At 39.2% G+C, this 14678-nt stretch overlaps 1 protein-coding gene across 2 annotated transcripts; it reads right to left on the bottom strand.

The window, feature by feature from the left end:
• Positions 1-763: 763 nt before the first annotated feature.
• On the bottom strand, positions 764-11077 carry pitx2 (paired-like homeodomain 2). 2 transcript variants are annotated; one of them, XM_030145105.1, is made up of 4 exons: positions 10531-11077; positions 8086-8154; positions 3183-3382; positions 764-2379 (listed from the first exon to the last, which is right to left on the bottom strand). In XM_030145105.1, the coding sequence occupies exons 2-4, from the start codon at positions 8129-8131 to the stop codon at positions 1822-1824; spliced, it is 804 nt and encodes a 267-aa protein (XP_030000965.1). In that variant the 5' UTR covers positions 8132-8154; positions 10531-11077; the 3' UTR covers positions 764-1821. The 2 variants fall into 2 exon arrangements, with proteins under 2 accessions (XP_030000965.1, XP_030000964.1); XM_030145104.1 differs by lacking the exons at positions 8086-8154; positions 10531-11077 and adding an exon at positions 3805-4297.
• Between the last annotated feature and the right edge of the window lie 3601 nt (positions 11078-14678).

Below are 14678 nucleotides of genomic sequence, written 5' to 3'. Positions count from 1 at the left end.
ACCGTGGCTTTTGTTTTGCTTTGGCGCTTTTACGCACGGTAAAGCGCGACTTAAAACAACAGAAAACTGTAATGCAAATGCAAACAAGAGGAGGCTACTTTACATTTCTTGAATTACAGAGGAAAAAAAGTTGAAAAAACATGAGCACAAATCACACAGGTAAGCTTTGACCCATATTTCTAGGCCTTTTTTTTGCGCTCGGTTATTTTAAATTAATCTATCCGTGCTAAAACTTAAATAAATTCTATATTTACAACCTCAGATTCTAAACTATGACTTAAAATCCAACTTCAAAGAGATATCTGCTGAGCTCCAACACAAAGAAAACCCAACTCTAATGGACTGTTGTCATTGTTGTGTGGTCCAACTCCTGTTTGTTGATTCCCATGTTATTTCAAGCACCAGTGACCAGCCGAAGTCTTTGGCAGAAGAGGCAGACATGTATTCAGCAGTTAATCTGACGGAGCATCTCGCTTCTATGTGTATTGGAGCAGCCCATTGTTTTCCTCTATAGATTAGCCGCACAAGTCCCACACATAATCGAAAGGCTATAGACAAGACTGTCATTACTTTACACTCCACTAACAGACTACTAACACAAAGATTCAATAAAAGTCTCCCAGCAGAATGTTTTTGAACAATATATTTACTTCCATTAAATAAAACACAATAGTTTTTTTGGATGTTGAAAAAAAAAAAAAAAAAAAAAAAAAAAAAAAAAAAAAAAAAATCATAATTCCGTACCAAATAGTATACACAGAGCAAAAAACCAAATAATCTGTCGCAGGAACATTTTGATGCTTTCTTTTTTTTTTTTTTTTAAATCCAGAATTGCTAGTCTAAATCGATATTCACACAGACATTAATAATAAATTTATAATATGTTAGAAACACACAACTGGTGCGTTTTAGTATGTACATTCCCTTTTGTTTGCAAGCAAAACATGATTCCTTTTTAGGGTTTTTTTTTTTCCACATGCGTTGATAAATTGAACCTGGAGAAGACTGGAGGGTTATAGCGCATTCGCCTCAAACAACAGGAGATGATAAGTCAAATATATACAACCTTTCAGTCAATAGTTAACGTCCAAAATCCACCAGAAAAAAAAAAAGAAAAAAAAAAAGAAAAGAAAAAACCCTCATGACGAGCAATGAAAAAAATTAAAAAAAAAAAGAACCCGGCCTGCTGCGTTTACTGTGTCACAGTGTGAAACAGGCCTGTTCTCATCAAAGGGGAATAAACCGAAAAATTCCCATTTTTGTTTGACTCCGACGAGGAGTTGAAGCTTGTTTCAGTGGTTCAGTCTTCTAGTGCCCTTTATGAAAAATGAAAAAGTAGTTGTAGTAGTCTCTTGTTCCTGTGGCCGGCTGTTTGTCATTAACCACACACTGCAAAAAATGACCATAGTAACAAGTCATTTAAGCTTTTACCAAAAAAATTTTTTTTCCCCCATTTTCCACCCAAATAAAGCAAATAAAAATGCTCCAGCTGGACGTGATGGGGATGATGAGACATTCTTCTTTGTTGTTGTTTTTTTTTAAATATATATATATACTTTAGAATTTTCAGTGAATAGCCGCTGTATCTTGAGGAGAAAAAGGCAGAATGCTGGAAATCAACCTCCCAAAAAAAAAAAAAAAAAAAAAAGGTGAAGCTGATCAGGAAATTTCCTAAAAACAAGTTTGGAAAAGGGTGAAATTATCTCACCGCCCTTTTGGCAGATTTCCTCACTTCCCTTGATAGACCAATAGCAATTTAAGCGTCACTCCTAGCCTCTAATGACTTGCTAAGGTGGTTATTTTTTGCAGTGCAGGTAGGTATTAGACTGGTCTGTCCACCGCGTATTGGCAAGCGCTCAGATTAGTGGCTGGATTCTGCACACTGGCGTATCCAAAACTCGAGTGCTGCTTGGCTTTCAGTCTCAGGCTGGCCAGACTGGAGTTACAAGTGTCCCTATACACATAAGGAGGGGTAGGAGGCGCGTAAGGGCAGGTCGGTGTGGGCACCCCCGAGTTGAGAGACGGGTTACTGAGGTTGTTCAAGTTATTGAGGCTGTTGAGGCTGGAGCCCGGCACACCGGTCACCGCCGATGGCACCATGCTGGAAGTCATGGAGGATATGGAGTTGGGCGGAGAGAACATGGTCTGCGAGGACAAGGGGTTGACATTCATGGAGTTGAAGAAAGGGAAGCTTTTGGTGGATAAAGAGGCTGATGTGAGGCCCTTTGCAGCCCAGTTGTTGTACGTGTAGCTGGGGTACATGTCGTCGTAGGGCTGCATGAGTCCGTTGAATTGCGGGCCGAAGCCGTTTTTGCAGAGCTCGGCTTGTTGGTTCCTTTCCCGTTTCCTCCACTTGGCTCGCCGGTTCTTAAACCAGACCTAAAGCAAAGCAAAACAAAAAAAAAGTTAGAGGATTTTATTTCTGATTTTATTTATTTATGTATATATTTTTCAAAACACTAATTTTCCTTTAATTCCTTGTGTTTTCCAAAAATGCTTTTACGCACAGACTGTCCTGTTTATTAATCTGCCCCCCATTCACTCCCGCTTTGTTTCCGTCTTCATCTGAGCTGAATACACACTGGCCTGTCACTGCATCTTAATGTGCAGAGGATGTGTATTGCTCTACAGGCTTCCACAAACACGCTGACCTTAATCACACAACGCCAGGGCGACAATCGCAAAATACAAGCTTTGCACCTCTTTCACACGAAGAGGAGAACGCGACTGGTATCTGTCACCGACAAATGTCAATAGCCTGTGATGTTAACAACCTCATTAAAGTGTAATTACACCTGATATCCAAATAACAAATATATTATTTTGTGATACAGGAACTTCATAATTAGTGTTTAACGAGGACACGATTTGTGAAAATGGATTATTTTGAATTGCGCGTAAAGACAGTAATTATATTTAGTCTGATAATATAAACATGCAAAGCGTAATTTAATTAGGTTTCAACTGGCTGCGTATTTAAACAAGAGTCTGATTATTTGTTTCACAGATAAATGCGGTGTAACGTGTAATTTTAAAGCGATTTCGGCTGTGTGGGAAGTTTGGCGTTCGTGCGTAAAAATATTAATGCGCATAATGGTATTAAGGCAAACGATTGGATTGGTAAAAATTATCCAAAATTAGACGCAGGAATTGTTTTTGTTTACACTCAAGGGAATTCTTACCCTGACCCGGGCCTCTGTGAGATTGGTCCACACGGCTATCTCCTCCCTTGTGCTCATGTCCGGATAGCGATTCCGCTGGAAAGTGGCCTCCAGTTCCTGCAGCTGCTGGCTGGTGAAGTGAGTCCTCTGCCGCCGCTGCCGTTTCTTTTTAGAGGGGTCATCTGAAGAGTCGTCGTTTTTATTTTGGCTCTTCTCTTTTTCTGTTAGTAGGAAACAAACTTAATAAGTCAGGGTCAAGAGACTAAGGCCTGATGAGAAAGAAAGAGTGAGAAGGAAAAAAAAAAAAAATCCACAACCCACTGCTCTGAATACAAATAAAGCACTTCATCCATGCGTAAGGTCTGAAGAGGTGCTTTAGTTTATTTCTGAAAAAATATTTTGATCTTATCTCCACTTTTGGCACTTTGTGAATATTTGATCAAATTATTCTGATGTAAATTATTTCATCCAAACAACACGTAAACTTAAACACACACACAAAAACGCAGCAGCGTCCAAACCAGTATGCGTAAATAAAGACAGTTACATAATGCGGCGTAAACCACCTTTTAGTTTGATTAACACAGACAGGTTTGGTTTGTTATCGCCTCGTACAGAACATGTGCGCTTCGGTGCCTCTTACCGACAGACTCCGGACTGGACGTGTCTGACACCGTGTGCACCTCCAACCGGTGTTTAGAGTCCACAGACCGCTGCAGCGGTTGTAAACTGGAGGCCATTGCCAGAGCCGTGTGGTGCGTAGAGGCCAGTTTATTCCCTGTTATGTGGTGATGGTCTATGTTTAATGGATCCCTCATAGAGTTCATCGGTAAAAGATCGCACGGCTGGCTGTCAAAAGCAGATTAAGTCCCCTTTAGTACAGGCAGGGTGAGCGGAAAGTCGTCCGTGTGCGGAATGTGTTCAGCTGTCCAAAAAACGCACAGCAGCGCGGCTCCTCCTGCGACTGAGATGAAACCCTCTTTCTGTATAAACTGGAAACTTGTTTAAAATAGGCCATTGAGCGCTGCCATACAAGCATCGGGGGAGCAGCAGCAGCTTCCTCGGCTGACTATCAGAGTGACAAGGACAGGTAGGTGATATTAGATCCAGAGGCTTACACACACTACACCGCTCTGTTCATTTCAGCTGTTGCCTATGCACTGCCGCGCCTCTCTCCAGACCTCCACGTCACCATGTTGCGCCCGCCCATATTCTCTCTGACAGGCGCATCCATGTGAGTATGACGGTGTGCCCGACCAACCGGAGCTTGCAGAAACGAGATATGTCTGCCAATGTGTTTATACCGGGGCTGGCGCTTATTTTTCCTCTTCCAAATAAAAGCATGTAAAGAGAGATGGGACGCACGGTGTACCCGCGGCGCGCTGTGGTGCTGTTGCGCAGCAGCCCAAGACCAAATAAAAATGAAAATAACGCAGTTTGGCCTCATTTTATGAGATGGGTCCAGTGGCCCAGTAAAACGATGCAGTTCTATTGATACCCAAGCTGAGGTGCGTGCGCGCAGGCTCTGTCACCGCAGTTTACTCAGGGACTCAGTGTGGATAAAGCAAGCCACCGAGCGGATTTTATTGAAAGCTCTATGAAAAGAGATGCACACCGAATATCAAACACTAAAACCTACACCACCACACAATGATCCCGTGAAAGGGATAGAAATGGAGGGGGGGTGGGGGCACACACCGGAGAAAACAATAGTAAGTCACACTGTTGGGATGTGGGAGCCTGCTGCTATGTGTGCACTTGTCAACTGACGCTAAACTGCCAGACGTGCGTTAAAGGAGCACATGTGCGGCTGGTGCAGCACCCACAGACGGGCTGCACGAGGATTTAGACATTTAGGTGTCATGTGTTCATGCAGGAGAAGTATGGTTGTAAAAAAAATAACAAAAGTTCATTGAAATATTTTTCATTTAGGATGTCCTGCAGGCTGAAAAAAAGAGCACGCACATCCAAAATGAGCTTTTTTTTTTTTTTTTGTATGTACGTATATCCAGAGGAAACCCATCGTCACTCATACTAGTTGTCAAATGAGACAATCCTCCTGACCTCGGCAGAGTTAAGGTTCAAGTATCCATTAAATCAGCCCCACCGGAGCCACAGTTAAACGTGTACACTCAGTTTGTTGACGACGGATTACTTTATCAGGGTGCTTAACTGGATCTCTCCTCACTTTGCGTTAGGACCCCTCGTCATTCTCAGTGAGCTCTCCTGTAGTGTTCTTTTTTAATCTGATAAGACTCTCATTTGCCTAAGAATTTCTGAAGGAGGACTTTTAATGAGTTTGAGCTGATTTGCCATCTTTTTAAAAAATCTAATTCCCTAAAGATTGAGGCGTATTAAGGCAAAGTAAACACGTCTAATCAAACAAATTCGCCTTTAATTTCCAGGGTGGGAGATCACGGATGGAGGGATGTCACCTGGGTAACAGGTGATTAAAGTGATGGGCCCATTGTGTTGGACTGTAAGCCCAAGAAATATGACTCAGCGATGGAAAATAGCCTCAAAATTACGCCCCGATCATCATCATCATCATCATCATCATCATCATCATCATCATCATCAAACAACATTGATCCTCGCGCTACAGCTCCACGTGGCGAGGCGGACGTCCATTCAGCCAGCACATTTGGATTTGGCGCTGTTAAGAAGTAACTGGGCTTATCCCCCTGAAAGCCCCTGATATATAAATACCAGCAGACCGTAGAGTTGATGCAACACACACACACAAACACACACACACATGCAGTCAAAACAGCCAAATACACACTCATACAGAGAAACACAACCTTGTTTGTGGGTTCTAATTCTAATAACCCTATAACGCCGAATGTATCAAACTTGACACATGAGTTTTGAATCCCTCTACATGATCAGTGTGATATTTTATTTTCTTAAAACAACAACAACAACAATTTTTGTTTACAATTAGATACATGCAATAGATGAATAATCCACCAGGAGGGAGGAATTTGTTCATCAGAGAACAATATTGTTATTAAGTATTGAGAAAGGAGGCTGGACTTTCCCAATTTTGAAAAGGAATTACCAGTTTGTGTTATATTATGTTTTAGTTTGTTCAAAAATAATAATATTTGAGCATTGAGACCTGATATATCAAATAAGAGACAACTTTTAAAATCATTCACGGAAATTGATTTTTTTTTTTTTTTTTTTGGTTGCTCAGAAGGACTAAGAACTGGAATTTTCAGTCAATATTAATAATATAATAATACAAATTTAATTGCTCAGGCTTTACAGGGTTAAGATGTATGTAATGAATTATAATAATAAAAAAATAATAATAGAATAGAGTAAAAATAATCTGTTTGCATTGATTTCTTAATATTTTCTCCTTTTTCTGTATAATTTTAAAAAAAAAAACCCTGATCTTTTCCATGTCTTATTTTATACCCAGCAGCGAACAGTCTGTTGCTCCTTTTTCTCCAGGCCGTATTGTAATACTAAACTTGAAGTGGATTATCGGTTTCCTCTTCATTTCTACCTTCTGAATGCTTTATCTCTCTTCTGCGGATTACTGCGCGCAATAGGCCTCCGCCATAGAGGGCCATTAATTAGCAATTCAGTCAATATAGGGGGGGAGACGACAAGGCTTTTTACATAGGATTAAGGAGACATCAGATTCCTCCATTAGTATATTCCTCCTCACGAATGGGCTTTCATTATACATTTAGTTTTCCCTGGAGTCAATCCACCAAGCGCTGCATATATTACAGCAAAACAGTTGACGCTAGAGTGTGTGTGTATGCATGTGTGTGTATGTGTGTGTGTTTGCCAGCATCACTCTCGCTGCCATGTAATTCAGTTTTTATTTTAGTTATCCTATTATTCTTAATCGATGGCCGTTCGCAGTGTGAAGCGCCAACACAGTGTCGCTTATTATTCCATCAATGCCAGATAAATGGAACCAAATGAGCGTTATCGGTTATTCATTTAAGACCCTAACAACAGGACCTGATGTAATTTCCCCAAATGCACCGGAGAACAAATAATTAATACATCTCTGTTTTTTTGTCGTTGCAAAAAAAAAAAAAAAAAAAAGGATTCCAGCTTTTGTGCAGCCACTCATTGGGATTTATTCGGAGATTTTACTGCGCGTCTCTATTAACGCGAAAGAAATCTTAGACAGATTATACAATTATTCACAAAGGAAGGGAAAAAACACGCGTCTTTCTGCGCCAAAGTTACAAGAAAGAAATCTTAACGGTGTAAAATCATCTCTGCTGGCTACATTTTTTTTTCTTTTTGATTAGATAACTCCCTGATCAGATGATGCTCAGAACATTAAAGGTGCACAAACACCATCCACCAGCAGGTGTCCCTCTAAGACAGAGAACAAGCAACATCTCCTCTGACCTGACGAGGAAAATATTTAAGACACCTCAACATTTCACGTCAGGACGCATTAGTGAAAGCAATTAAACGATATGCACATAAAGCAGCCGTTTAACACTAATATTACAGCTATAAAGTGGCGATTAATTGAACGATTTTTGACCTGTTTGTGAAAATTTCTGCACAAATTCAGTAAAAATAGAACATGCATCTAGTATATTTGTTTTTTTTTTTTTTGACAAGAACTAATCTAATTTCTAATAATGTTTACTTTGTATAGTACTTGGATTATTATTAATAACATTTAAAGGCATATTATTGTGATCGTGCGAATATAATTGTGTAAAAATAATTAAATATAAGCTGTAAAATGATGTAAATAATGCCCCACATATTGGAGTTGCCAAAAAAAAGGTTGTTTCAGTGTAAATTATTGCAATCCATCAAGTAATATTTATTATACAGTTAAATATTTAAGAGAATATTTCATTTTAATCGTTGCTGTTAAGTGTCATCAGTGGTTCAACCTGGTCCACGTGCATCAAATACTCACCTATTTGTGCGCAGGTGGTGGCGAGTTTGCGGCAGTGGGAGTCCATTATCACTGTTTAGGAAACCGCTTCTGTAAAAAACACACAAAAGCCATAATTAGCCTTTAAGGCATGATAAACAGCTTCACAGTCATACAATTGCACCTTTTGCAGACTATAATTTTGGAGTGAACGTAAAACTGAGTAGAATAGTGGTTAGTTTAAAGGATACGTGTCCAAATGCATTTAAGAAAGGGGGGTGAATATGCGTGAGGTCATGAGGAAAATGGTTAAAATATACACAAGAGTCAAATTCAAAGGCTCAGATATCAAATAAAATGCGTAAAATATAAAATAATAAATTAGGATGTGACTGTGACGCACAAAATTACGCATGGAAAGAGTGGTTCTGATTAAAACTATGAACTCAGTTGTATTGAAATATTTGACTTATTTTGGTAAAAATATCACGTGCTCACCTGTGAATTTTTTTAAATTTATTTATAGATAATAAAAACACGTTGATTTACGCAGGAGGAAAAAATCCAAACCACATCATTCTGGTTGTTATTTCCTTTTTTTTTTTTTTTTTTTATTTAGTGTGATACTTGTTTTGTACAGTGATTTATGAAAACCGTCGTGTTTTGCATGATCCAGATCTTGTGTTTTTTGGTGCAGCTTGCGGCTGAAAGTGCAGTGATTCCGTAGTAAAATCACGGGATTAGAGTCTGATTGAGATGTCTGTCGGTGGGATATTACAAAATTCATTATCGCAGCCCTCATACTACCTCGATATGAAGTTACACAGATGGGGTTTTATTAGTCCAGGCTCACACTGTTTGCTTATGATAATTCAAGTCGGGGGGAATTTGCATGCAGTCATGCTGTTAACCATTTTCCTCAGTTCTTCTCTTCACCTGCTCTACATCATCTGTGATCCCCCCCCCCACCACCACCTCTTCCTCCTCTTCTTTAATTCAGAAGATGCAGATATTGGAGGTTAAGTTTTACATGGTGTGTACCTGCACAACCTCTCTTCTTATGCCTTCTCGATATCCTCACTGCAAAATGAAATAGTGGGGGTCAGACTTAGAGGTGCAGGGTTATTGCATGCGGCTCCGTGTTATCTAATCAGTAAGAATTAATGAGGGGATGGGGGGGGGGGTGTCGTCACTCCTATATTTCAACCTGCCTGGATGATGCGCGGCCTTACCAGCCTGGAATTACAGTGGCCTTATTTATGTATTTCTGATTGTATTTTTATCTTATCATTATGTAACATTAGGGAATACGTTTATCTATTTTTATTTTTCCTATATTGGACAAATTGGACATTTTTGGACAACATAGATGACTACAAAATAAAATAATCTGCAAATAATAGTCACTCTGCATTAATTTCATAGATCATTCTAAAATGTTGCATGGAATTCAATTACAACAAGTAAAAGACAATCCTGTTATTAGAAAAAATATTTAATTAATTCAGACCCAGGTCTATTTACACCTGCAGCAGCATTAATATTTACTAAAACATCCCTGATATTATGATTCAAAAAAGAAAAATAATAATAATAATAATCGCTCATGTTTTTTTTGTATTATTCCGCAGAGGTAAAATCCAAACAAATAAAAAAAAAAAAAAATAATAAAAAAAATAAAAAAAAAAGATGAATATATACGTTAATCCCGTTCATCCATTCGTCCTCACTTGACGGACTCTCTGTGCTCTCACCACCAGCAGTTGATACGAGTCAGTGACTCATATGGCACCAGGCCCAGTGCAGACAGAAAGCTGGCATAGACGCACAGAGGCTTTACTTCTGAAATTAACACAGTCGAGCATGAGACTGCAGCCTTATACCGGGAGATGAATCGACTAACCTCCACCATATGGTCCTGTATTAATTAAAAGCGTGACACCGTGAACGTTGCCTGTTTCCCTCTATTTTTTTCTTTACTGCAAAATAACGCACATGGTGGAAAAAACAAAACAAAACACATCTTACATAGACGCGCTTTAATTCAGTCAGTGTCGTTAAATTCAACACATAATATGATACTTTTAGAGGAATTTCCTTTGCTTTTTAATTCCTAATAAATCACCGGTTATGAGTGCCAAACTAACATAGGAGCATTTCTAATTTTCTGATGCAAAAAAATCCACGTTCCATCGTAGCGCACACCCAAAAAAATAAACCTACCCACACTACAGTCAGCTTTGCCTCCCGTTTTTTATTTCCCCACACTCCATCACCGCTAACGATACATCATTATCATCCGCCGACCTGTAAGGCGAACCCTGCCCTCACATCTCTTCATGCTCCTTTACGTTACAGACACGGCTTTGAAATCCACATCAGAAACGCGCCCAATGCGCAAAAGCCCAAGTGGAACAAATTCCTTCACTTGCATTAACTCACATCTCAGTTTTAAAAAGTGTCTCTGTTCCTTCCTTTTGCACTTACCAGTTGGAGACACCGGTGGGGTTTGATTTTCCCAGCCGCTTCTTGGTCGCAGTGAACAGATAAATCCCACCGTTCAGACTCTGTCGGACACTGGTAGTTGCGTTTAATTAAAAAAAAAAACAACAACAAAATAAAATCAAGTAAGTTCAAGGTCCAGAACCGGTGAAGTCTAAGTTTCAGCCCGGATATGTGAGCGTTGCATGGATGTGAGTCCACGCTCTGTTATCCCAAAAGACACGCAGAGCTACTTTTGAGCGTTTTTTTTTTTTTTTTTTTTTTAAAGAAGTGCGTCTTTTTTACGCGCGTAAATAACCATCTATTTACAGTGCGAGGAGAAATAACGCAGGGAGGCGTTTTTCATCCGTGTCTCCCCTTGGTTCGTCCTCTTCTGTCTTCCTCAACTTTTTCCCCCTTGAAAGACGCTCCAAGAGTGGCGCATTTTTTCCTCCGTCTTTTAGAGCTCAGAGAGGGACCCCGTGTGCGTGTGATTTTTAAAGGGGTGTGTTTGTCTATGTGTGCGCCCGTCCGCGTCTGTGGAGAGTCTATACGGAGAGGACAAACTTAGAGCTTCTCAACTTTCAACAACAATCAACAACTAAAAAAAAAAATTAGGATGGCATCTTTAAAACACACATCCATTAAAAAAAAAAAAAAAAAAAAAAAAAAAGAGAGAGAGAGAGAGAGAAGAGGAGGAGGGGGTGGGTTTGTGTTAGCCCGCCCCATTTAGTGTAACAGTACACTAATGTAGGTGCGCATGCAAAACATATTATGGCTCAATTTGCTTTAAACCAAACCTGTAATTTACAATAAGCACCTCAACTGCTTATTATCCAAACTCTCCGTGTGCTAAATAAACAAGAGTCATAACCACAAATTCATGACTAAATCCGCTTACTGGCAGTTAATTTCAAGAAATACATCTGAAATCACAATGTGCATGTTCTCCCATTTGCAGTTCCAGTAATAAAAAGACTAATTAATGCTAAATTAGGCAGATTGTTTGGCTACTGCTTGTATTGATCGTTTTATAATTACCATATTCGCACGGTAAAATATTCAGATAGATGGGGGAAAAAAAAAAAAAATGAAACTGTTTAAATGCATCCATTTAGATTCTTCGGGGCCAGACACAGTCCTATCGTGTTGCGGATTTATTTGCAGATGAAGTGAACAGCTGGCTCAGGATGCAAATGCTCTTTATAGATCCGTTTCGTTAGATACAGACTGATTTTCCATTCGCATCTTAAGTGAGCAGAGCAGACCGGACGTAGGCCCGCGTTTCATGCACCTAATCCTTCTTTTACATTTTTAGTCATACTCCCATTAAACCGCTAATTAATGCGCACATCCACACGGGAATTTCCAGGCAAAAGGGGACATTGAAGCAAAACACGCGCATCATCCATCCCATCCATTCAGCCCCCAAATAAATTTAGGTAAATCAGGGATGGAAGGAGCTCATTTGAAACACATATTCTGGAATATAATTAATGCGTAATGCAGCCTTAAAATAATTACCCCAATGAAAATGAATGTGATGTTTTAAACGATTCTTTAATCTTTTCTTTTTTTTTTTTAGACATTTGATATTATAATTTGAGCGCACACAGATTCCTATTCCTCATAGTCTTCTACAAAGGCCCAGACAGGCCATATTTTATTATTTTCCACTTGCGCAGGAACACGTGCAGATCTGATGCGGTGGGTCAAATGCAAAACCAAATAAAACATGCATACTGTCGACGCAGGTTATTTCAAGTAAAAAAAAGAAAAGAAAAGATGGGTCACTTTGACATGTGGTGTTATGGTACATATTAACGGGAATACGCACAGCTGCAGGTACATGATCCAAAAGCAGAAAGCAGTCGAAAACATCCACCCTACATCATGCACATCTCCAAATCACGCCCCGCCTGCTGCGCGCACAGAAAAAAAAGAGGGTGAGGAGCGTCTGGAGAGGAATGATGTTCGGTTAGATTCTCCTCTTACCTTCTTATACAAAGAGAGAGAGAAGAAAAAAAAAAAGAAAAAGAAAAATCAGTCAAGAGCCTCCTCTTTCTCACGCAGAAAGGTGCAGAGGAATGCCTGAAGTTCACAGAAGGCTGGCGGGTATGAAATCTTTCGCCTCGGGGGCAAACCGTCGGCTTCTTTTCATTTCAAGCGCTTATCGATTCGCCGTTGTCATCTTTGGCGACGCAGAAGGACACTTGAAAGAATTTCTGATGGGGCTGTGATGTGAGAAACAGGGTGACCTGCTCTGCTGATGCTCTCTCCTGATTCTTAACGAGCACATCAGCCCCACCAGCGTCAGTACAGTTGGACATTTCAACTTTTTCCTCCTCCTGCATACTCGAGAGGACTTTAAAACACTCTTCTGGCTTTCATGTATTGCATTCAAGCTTCTACTTAAAACAGAGGAGGTGATGGCAGACAGTCCAGGAGCAACAACCAGAAGAAAAACACAAAGCTGTGATGCCTTTAGGTGCATTTACAGCTTTATATCATTTTAATTGGATTATTTCTGATGTTAGAATCAGCTTTATTGGCCAAATATGTGAACACAAGGTTCGTTTTTTTTTTTTCTCATTACATACAATTTCAACATGAACCCAATCACATTTTAACATAGACCTACTATAGACAAACATTCGACTAGAGACAAGGACAATGTATTGCATTCAAGCTTCTACTTAAAACAGAGGAGGTGATGGCACACAGTCCAGGAGCAACAACCAGAAGAAAAACACATGAAGCTGTGATGCCTTTAGGTGCATTTACAGCTTTATATCACATTAATTGGATTATTTCCACTGTTAGAATCAGCTTTATTGGCCAAATGTTAACACAAGGTGTTTTTCTTTTTTGGTCATTACATACAATTTCAACATGAACCCAATCACACTTGAACAAAAATTCGACTAGAGACAAGGACAATGTATTGCATCCAAACTTCTACTTAAAACAGAGGAGGTGATGGCACACAGTCCAGGAGCAACAACCAGAAGAAAAACACATGAAGCTGTGATGCCTTTAGGTGCATTTACAGCTTTATATCACATTAATTGGATTATTTCTAATGTCAAAATCAGCTTTATTGGCCAAATTTGTGAACACAAGGTGCTTTTTTTAAAACATTTTTTTTTGCTCATGACATATAATTTCAACATGAACCCAATCACATTTGAAAAAAGACAAACATTCGACTAGAGACAAGAACAATGTATTGCAGGGGTGTCAAACTCATTGTAGTTCAGGGGCCACATTCAGCCTAATATGATCTAAAGTGGGCCGGACCAGTACAATACTATAAATAATAGGTTAAGAACTTATAAATAATGTCAACACCAAAGTTTTCTCTATATTTTTGAGTGAAAAAAGTAAAATTCCCTAAAGAAAATGTTTACATCTCCGAACTGTACTTGAACATAACATGAACAAATATGAACAATCTGAAAATTCTGAAGAAAAATAAGCGCAATTTTAACAATATTACGCCTTAGTTTATCATTTATACATGTGCATCACAACTTACAGATCACAGTGGATCTACAAATACATAAAATATTTAGTAACAGGCAGAATATTGGTACAATTCCACATATGTCTCTGAAGAAATCTCATATTGTTCATATTTGTTCCAGATCTTCACATTTTTTGTAAAAGGATAGTCTGTAAATATAAACATTTTTGTGTAATTTTACTTTTTTTACACACAAAAAAAAAAGACAAAAATTTGCGTTTTTCATTATTTATAGTTAGTTATGATTGTATTTTACTGCTCTGACCCACTTCAGATTGAACTGACCTAAAATGATTTTCACATCCTTGATTGTTAATATCTTCATTACAATTTTTGCATTTCACAAATTCATCCGAGGGGCCAGACTAGACCCTTTGGCGGGCCGGTTTTGGCCCCCGGGCCACATGTTTGACACCTGTGATGTATTGCATCCAAGCTTCTACTTAAAAGAGAGGAGGTGATGGCAGACAGTCCAGGAGCAACAACCATAAGAAAAACACAAAGCTGTGATGCCTTTAGGTGCATTTACAGCTTTATATTACATTAATTGGATTATTTCAGTTGTTAGAATCAGCTTTATTGGCCAAGTATGTTAACACAAGGGGTTTTTTTTGCTCATGACATACAA

Source organism: Sphaeramia orbicularis, chromosome 10 (genome assembly GCF_902148855.1).
Source record: "Sphaeramia orbicularis chromosome 10, fSphaOr1.1, whole genome shotgun sequence".
Classification (NCBI taxonomy): domain Eukaryota; kingdom Metazoa; phylum Chordata; class Actinopteri; order Kurtiformes; family Apogonidae; genus Sphaeramia; species Sphaeramia orbicularis.
This window is presented reverse-complemented; position numbering and strand designations above follow the sequence as displayed.

What these genes read in the sequence shown, in the direction of transcription:
- pitx2 (XM_030145104.1), bottom strand. Translation starts at nt 3,988, where the DNA reads ATGAACTCTATGAGGGATCCATTAAACATAGACCATCACCACATAACA. An exon ending in GTCCAGTCCGGAGTCTGTCG is followed by an intron (nt 3,383 to 3,804) that starts GTAAGAGGCACC and finishes TCCTACTAACAG; the next exon opens with AAAAAGAGAAGAGCCAAAAT. An exon ending in TCACAGAGGCCCGGGTCAGG is followed by an intron (nt 2,380 to 3,182) that starts GTAAGAATTCCC and finishes GCTTTGCTTTAG; the next exon opens with GTCTGGTTTAAGAACCGGCG.